This window comes from Momordica charantia (genome assembly GCF_013281855.1).
Source record: "Momordica charantia cultivar OHB3-1 chromosome 11 unlocalized genomic scaffold, Mcharantia_2.0 BLBB01000011.1, whole genome shotgun sequence".
NCBI classification, from domain to species: Eukaryota; Viridiplantae; Streptophyta; class Magnoliopsida; order Cucurbitales; family Cucurbitaceae; genus Momordica; species Momordica charantia.
The window spans coordinates 16,288,607-16,296,163 of NW_028275159.1; the positions used below are offsets into that span (position 1 = coordinate 16,288,607).

Consider the following 7,557-nt stretch of genomic DNA (forward strand, 5'->3'; position numbering starts at 1 on the left):
TAGGATTGACATTAAGGGAGAGACTTAAGGACTTGGCCAATTACCAATCTTACAACATATGAAGCAGAAATTGAGCTCAGTTGTTTCACTTTCACATTGAGGCCGAGAACCTCTAATTTGGTAAGATTGATGTTTAACCCCAATGAGACTTCAAAAGTCTTGAAAATATAAAAAAAGTTTTAACGGTTTCATCATCGTCTATGAATAAGAGAATAGTATCATCGGTGAATTGGAGATGGTGGATAAGAAGAAGTTCGGTTCCCATAATCAAGCCTTTGATTACCTCACTTCAATTGCTTGTGTAAGGAGGTGACTGCTGCAATCTACCACCAATATGAAGAGGAAGGGTGAAAGAGGATCTCCTTGCCTTATTCCTGGAGATGCTTCAATTTTAACTCTAGGCCTCCCATTGATGATGATAGAGAAGTTGGCAGTAGATATACATCATCTAATCCATTTTCCCCATGTGTTGCCGAAACCTTTAGCACAAAGAATTGCATCAAGGAAGTCTCAATCCACATTGTAAAATGCTTTCTCTATATCAAGTTTGATGATCACCCCTCTTCGATTCTTTCATTTCCAATCTTCTAATATTTCAAAGGCAATGAGGAATTTGTTGACCCTCCACAAAAGTTGAGTGTTGTTCTGAAATAATGGACGGGAGGCCTTTTTGAGCTTGAGCCTCGAGGAAAGGACTCGAGTCATGATTTTGTATAAGCAAGTGGTGAGACTTATGGGCCTATAATCCCCTACAGTGCGAGCGTCTAATTTCATTAGAATAAGGCAAATATATGTTTATTTGAGGCTAGCATTAATGATATCATTCCAAAAAAAGTGTTGGAACAACCTCATAATATCATATTTAAGAATGTTCCAAAAAAAATATCGGGACCTGCGAATTTGTTAATGCCAAGATCACATATTGCTAGCCAAACTTCTTGTTCTGTGTCGGCCTCCCTTTGCCTGATAAGGAGGTGTTAGCAACTACGGTTGGTTTCTTTGTTGCATCTTTTCCTGTTCGGTACTGCTGGGTGTGTTGTCCTAAACTCGTAGTTTGTATTTATGTAGAAACAAATGTATATTCAAGAAAGTTTTATTCAATAAATTTGTTGTTGAATTCATTGCATTGCATAGTCCAAAATTCAATAAACTAAACATCAAAGGTTATTTTCATGTAATCGGGACAGTATATATCCTGAGTATATATTTCATATACCCCTGATATACAAGTGGATAATGTCCCATGAATAACCTAAAGGGTCTATAGTATATGGATAAGACTGGGTACCTTATCCTGGCAACACTATGGATATGGCCTACTTTGTAAATGTTACAAACGACTCGATCCAGGTCGTTCATGTGGAGACATGCGAGTGGAGGTATCCTATACAATGAGTTTGTATAGGACCGAACTGCAAAATAGACAATCTTTAGACGTAACGTCGTTGACTAACAGATTGCTATTTCATAGGATGACCAAACAACTCATTCTCAATCCTGAGTGAGTTATAGACTCCTGCCCGTGAGGGCTCGTCTTTTGATTTGCAAGTATTGCTGGATAATGCGAATGGAGCCGGTGGATCTCAGGTGCAGCAGCCTCGCCGGGCACAAATTCCGCAAGAGGAGGTTCAGTTTATCAGGGATTTCAAACGCTTTGGGCCACCTGTTTTCAACGGGGTGAGTGAGAAGCCTACTGCGGCCGAGGAATGGGTCAGGGATTTGGAAGCCCTTTATGTGTATTTGGGATGCTCCGACGATTTCAAGGTCCGGGGAGCAGTGTTTATGCTTCGGGGAGAAGCAGTAAATTGGTGGGAGTTGGTGGCGGCAGCGGAGGATCACACCAACGTACCCGTCACATGGGCAAGATTTGAGGACCTGCTGTATGAGTACTATTTCCCCGTGACTGTCAGGAATGAAAAACGGGCAGAGTTTCTCCGTCTCACTCAGGAGAGCCTAACTGTGGCCCAATACGAGAGGAAGTTCACTGAGTTGTCCCGTTTTGGAATGCAATATATTCCTACTGAGCAATTAAAGATTGATAAGTTCATTGACGGTTTGCGTAGGGAGATCAAGGGACTACTTGTTCTCAAGGAACCAACTACATATGTAGCGGCAGTCAGGTGTGCGTTGGTTATGGATAAATGTCTCGAGGAGCCTCAGTCTCAGCAGGTGATAGGCTATAGCTCGGGGGTCAAGAGGAAATTTGCATCGTTCTCCTCCAGTCAACCCTCAAGAGGACACCAGCATCATGTGCAAAGGCAGACTGCTCCTCTGGTGTGCCCCTCTTGTAAGAAGAGCCATGCTGGGCCATGTTGTTTGGGAAAAAGAATCTGTTACAAGTGCCAGAAGGAAGGACATTTCGCAAGGGAGTGTCGGATGACCCGTTCGAATACCCAAGCTTTAGGCCAGAGGATCCCTGCGACAGCGGCAGCTCAAGGTGGGACCCATAGGGCACACGTCTTCGCTCTCACCAGGGGGGATGTTGAGCATGTCGAGGCGGTGGTCACAGGTACCTTCTCTTTGCGACTTTTGAGTTGTGTGTATATGCTTGTGCTTTATTGCATGCGTGTTACATTTGCAGTGACTGGTTTAGTGCTTTGTATGCATGCTTATGGATTATTTGACTCTGGATCTAGTCATTCTTTCATCGCTTCTACCTTTGTTCGACATGCGGACCTAGAGCTAAAATCGTTAGGCTTTTTGTTGTCGGTATCCACACCGTTAGGATCTGTGTTGGTCACTAGTCAAGTGGTGAAAGGAGGCCAGCTCTCTTTCGATGGTCAAACCTTGGAGGTGAAGTTAATCCAACTGGATATGCAGGATTTCGATGTGATACTAGGCATGGATTGGTTAGCTGCTAACCGGGCTAATATTGATTGCTCGAAGAAGGAAGTTAGCTTTCGCATGCCCTCTGGACAAAACTTTACCTTTAAAGGAGTTAAGGCCGGGGTCCCAAGGGTGGTGTCGGCATTGAAGGCCAGCCATCTTCTCCAGTGTGGTGCTTGGGCCTATTTTGCTAGCGTTGTGGATGCAAGGAAGGTTGTGCCAAGCATTGAGGCGGTTCGTGTGGTTAATGAGTTCACTGACGTGTTCCCTGAGGACCTCACCGGCTTGCCTCCGTCTCGCGAAGTGGACTTTTATATAGAGTTGCTGCCAGGGACGGCTCCCATCTCGAAAGCACCTTATCGAATGGCTCCGGCAGAGTTGAAAGAGCTGAAGCTACAGTTGGCAGAATTACTCGACAAGGCTTTCATCCGCCCAAGCGTGTCCCCTTGGGGTGCGCCCGTGCTCTTTGTTAAGAAGAAAGACGGTTCTATGCGACTTTGTATAGATTACAGGGAACTAAACGAAGTTACGGTTAAGAATAAGTATCCCCTACCACGCATTGATGACCTTTTTGATCAGCTTCAGGGAGCGAAAGTGTTCTCGAAGATAGACTTGCGTTCGGGGTACCACCAGTTAAGGATAAAGGAGGCCGACATTTCAAAGACAGCGTTCAGAACAAGGTATGGGCACTATGAGTTTATCGTGATGTCATTTGGACTCACAAATGCTCCGACAGCCTTTATGGAGCTAATGAATCGGGTCTTTAAGGATTATTTAGATTCATTTGTCATTATGTTTATCGATGACATCTTGGTATACTCCAAGACTGAGAAGTGTCACGAGGAGCTTCTCAGACAAGTTTTGACTACACTACGGAAAAATAAGTTGTATGCAAAGTTTTCAAAGTGTGAGTTATGGCTGGACAAAGTGGCTTTCCTAGGTCACATAGTCACCAGGGAGGGTATTGCAGTAGACCCCGCCAAGGTAGAGGCTGTTAGCAATTGGCCAAGACCTAGTTCAGTTACAGAGATTCGTAGTTTCCTTGGCTTGGCTGGTTACTATAAGAAGTTCATCCAGAATTTCTCTCGGATAGCGGCACCGTTGACGCAGTTGACTCGTAAGAATGCTACCTTCACTTGGAGCAGCGAGTGTGAGGAGACTTTTCAAGAACTAAAGAAACGTTTTGGTGTCTGCACCGGTGTTAACTGTCCCCGATGCGACGGGAGGTTTGGTGGTTTACAGCGACGCCTCGCGAAAGGGCTTGGGATGTGTGCTGATGCAACATGGGAAGGTTATATCATATGCTTCTCGACAACTGAAGGTGCATGAGCTTAACTACCCCACTCATGACTTAGAACTAGCAACAGTGGTCTTCGCCTTAAAGTTATGGAGGCACTACCTCTATGGAGAAAGAATTCAGGTCTTCACGGATCATCAGAGTTTGAAGTACCTTTTCACTGAAAAGGAGCTTAACTTAAGACAGAGACGGTGGCTAGAGTTGGTGAAGGACTATGATTGTGAGATTAGTTACCATCCGGGTAAAGCAAACGTGGTGGCCGATGCTCTTAGTAGAAGAGCGGCAAGTGTGGCATCTCTTGTAGCGGTCTGCAGTCCAATGCACAGCGAGTTGGAACGCTTGGAGGTGGAGCTGACGGTGGATGATGTCTCCGCGTTGTTGGCTCGACTCTCAGTGGAACCTAGCCTGAGACAGAGGATCATTGTTGCCCATAAAGAAGACCCTAGCTTGGCCAAGGGCTTTTGTAACGCCCCGCGTTACTCAGGTTAGCTTCCCTCGAGTTCCGGGAAATTTTTATAACAAAATAGATTTTATTTATTTGTTTATTTATTTATTTATTTATTTCATTTTATTTTATTTGATTCATCAGTTATCCTTATTTAATCTAAGTGTGGCATCTCGGCTAGTGTTTATTGTTACAGAATTAGTGGTGAGTTAGTACCGTGTAGTTATTTATCAAGTTATGGTTTAGTACGGATTCCGCTATGAGGCACTTGTTTTGGGCCATTGGGCCATTTACGAAATTATATTATTGGCTTGTTTTAACAAGGAGGGGTTGGGTAAGTGGGCCTTAAACAAAAGGAAAAGAACCCAAGCCCAAAGGAGTTAAAGTTTTAAAACAAAGAAAAACCCTAGCCCTTATTCTTCCCTCTCCTTCTTCCTCCCTTTCCCTCTATTGTTGGAGCCGCCGACCACCCCCCTACTCGGGTTCTTCTTCTCCGACAAGCAACTCCGTTTAGGCGACGCGACGAACAATGGCGACATCGGAGCAGCAGGTGCAGCGTCGGGCTCGGGCAGCAGCAGGCGGCGTCGGACAGCGCAGCAGCAGCGTCGGGCGTCGGGCAGCAGCAGGCGGCGGCGTGTGGTCTCTAGCAGCAGCTGTTGCGGCGGCGGCACGTGGTGGCTGTTCGCGGTGTTTTCCCTCGATCCGACAAACTCCAACGACTCGAATAGCTTAGATCCGGGAAGCCCGATAATTTTGTTTGACCCACCCTTGTTCGAAGTTAGATTTGGATTACCCACACCTAAACGAAATCGATTTGGAATACCCACACCTAAGCGAATTTGTTTTGTAGTAACGGACATCAAATCGAAGCCGTTGGAGGTCATTTTGGGCATTTCTCGCTGCTGTAAAAACGTGGATAGCAGTGTTTTGGGTGGTATCTGGTGATTAACTCCATCCGTTCGAAGCCCGATTTACGCTACCCACCCGTTTGCAAGCTAGATCTAATTTACCCACACCTACACGAAGTCGTTTTCCGGTAATGAGACCCGTTGAACCCTCTTAGAGTTGTTTTCGAAGGCTGAACAGTATAATTATATTGCTGTATTTTTTCTGTTTTTGTGCGTAGGTGTGAGTTCGACGCAAACTTAAGGACGTGGTTGTGTAAGTAGCACCACGGGTCGACTGCGTGCGTATTTAGCGTTAACGGAATGGTTTTGATGCTGTTTTTTTTTTTTTTTTTGCTAAAATAATTTAATTGAGCATGTAGGGATTGTTAGTTTTGATTTGTGAACTTCTAGTGATTTTGTTGCCGTCTTTCTATTATTGAACACTTATGAGGAAACATGCTTTCTGTTCTTATTGTTATAGGTGACTAGTAGTTTCTTAATTGTTGTGGTTAGAAGTAACTGGCTCATGACGTTTTGCAAATATGTTGTAAATGTAATGCTCGCGTTGTTAAACTGATAATTTATTTTATATGGTTTTAGTTGTGAGCTGTTGGGTGTGTCTTGTTTACTACAAGGAAAAGCATGCATGTGAACTGTGCAGTGAATTGGAATGTGGGAAATTTACCTATAGGTGGTCATGGGAGGGTTAGTGAAGTGGTGAAGGGTGAAGGGTGAAGGGACGGGTTGGCAGTCCGTTAACTATGGGTGTTCTGACCTGAAAATGCATATGAATCGCTTGGAGGTTCAAAGCCTTGAGTAGTGGCCTTGGGAATAAATGACAAGGCCGAACGTCAAATTTCTGTCAATGAGTATTGGGGTCTTGGGGATAAAGGTCAAGGACCAATACTCTGGGAAGTCATCGGTACCTTGGGGATAAACGGCAAGGACCGGTGCACAGTTCAGGCCTTGGGAATAAATGGCAAGGCCGAACATCAAGTTTCTGTAGAGGAGTATGGAGGCCTTGGGGATAAATGTCAAGGGTCAATGCGACTCGAGGAGTTAGGCTTGAAGGATTAAAGTAGAGTGGTGCTTGCGAAGTAGTAGTGCTAGGCCTTGGGAATAAATGGCAAAGTCGAACATCAAGTACTGTAAAAGGAGGGGGGGCGGTATCTTGGGAATAAATGTCAAGAGCCGTCATGCCTCGAGAAGTTAAATGGGGATTAACACAGGGGGGGTGTAGAGGGAGGTTTAGTACTGTGGGACAAGGGCTAGTGAATCGTTGGTTGTAGTCTTGGTAGTTCCGACGCATGGTTGTTGTATGTAAATTTCAAGTTATTGTTCGCTATCTCTCGCTGTCTATTTAACTGCCTTGCTATCGTTTTATTTTATATGTCGTGACTGTGAGCATGATTTTTGTGTTAGTTAGGAAGTGCTACTTACGGAGTACCTTACGTACTCACCCCCTTTTTTATCCTTATTTGTTTTCAGGTGTGAACAGGGTCGACCGCGGTGATGACGTGGAGAGGGCTTGACCGAGGAGGGATCACTAGTCGAGTTAGTGAGGATAGAGGGAAGGGTCCTTTGATACGAGTAGCGTTGGGATTTATGTTATTGCTAGGTGTGGACCGAGGAGAAATTTTGTATTCTTTAGAAGTACTTTATTTTGTTATGGATGTTGCTGGTAAACGCGTCACTGTTGTCGTTGGAGTTTAGGTGTACGGTTGTTTTATTTATTTAAAAATTTTAGCCACTAAGGCAGATATGAGATGTCTTTGTTTTTAAATTGCCCATGGAGAGCGAAGTTTTGACAGTTTATAAAATTCATAGTTCTGGTAGAACGTATGGGAGTCGAAGCTTTATTTCATTTAAATTATTTCCCAGGGAGTTGATTATCTTGTTCTTAGAGTTAAGGCTAGCCAGGTGAATTAATTAGCGTTTCCTAGGATGGTATATAACATCTTGGGGCGTTACAGTATTGTTGGTGAGGGCTACTTACGGAGTATATCTTATATACTCACCCCCCCACAATTATTGTTTCAGGTGAAGGACTCGTTGGCGACCATGGTGATGAGACGGAGGAGACATGACGAGCGAGGACCATA

General features: G+C 44.5%; 1 protein-coding gene across 1 annotated transcript; it reads left to right on the top strand.

The window, feature by feature from the left end:
* Positions 1-235: 235 nt before the first annotated feature.
* On the top strand, positions 236-5,513 carry LOC148208209 (uncharacterized). The gene is made up of 5 exons (XM_088120149.1): positions 236-309; positions 402-522; positions 1,513-4,117; positions 4,182-4,586; positions 5,419-5,513. Exons 1-5 carry the CDS (start codon positions 236-238, stop codon positions 5,511-5,513), a joined length of 3,300 nt encoding a protein of 1,099 aa, XP_087976275.1.
* The last annotated feature ends 2,044 nt before the right edge of the window (positions 5,514-7,557 follow it).

Excerpts from the sequence above, each read along its gene's own strand:
- LOC148208209 (XM_088120149.1), top strand. The coding sequence starts at position 236 with ATGGTGGATAAGAAGAAGTTCGGTTCCCATAATCAAGCCTTTGATTAC. Across the intron at positions 4,118-4,181 it reads TGCTGATGCAACATGGGAAG|AACTAGCAACAGTGGTCTTC; the intron begins GTTATATCATAT and ends CTCATGACTTAG. Across the intron at positions 4,587-5,418 it reads TAGCTTGGCCAAGGGCTTTT|TAACGGACATCAAATCGAAG; the intron begins GTAACGCCCCGC and ends TTTGTTTTGTAG.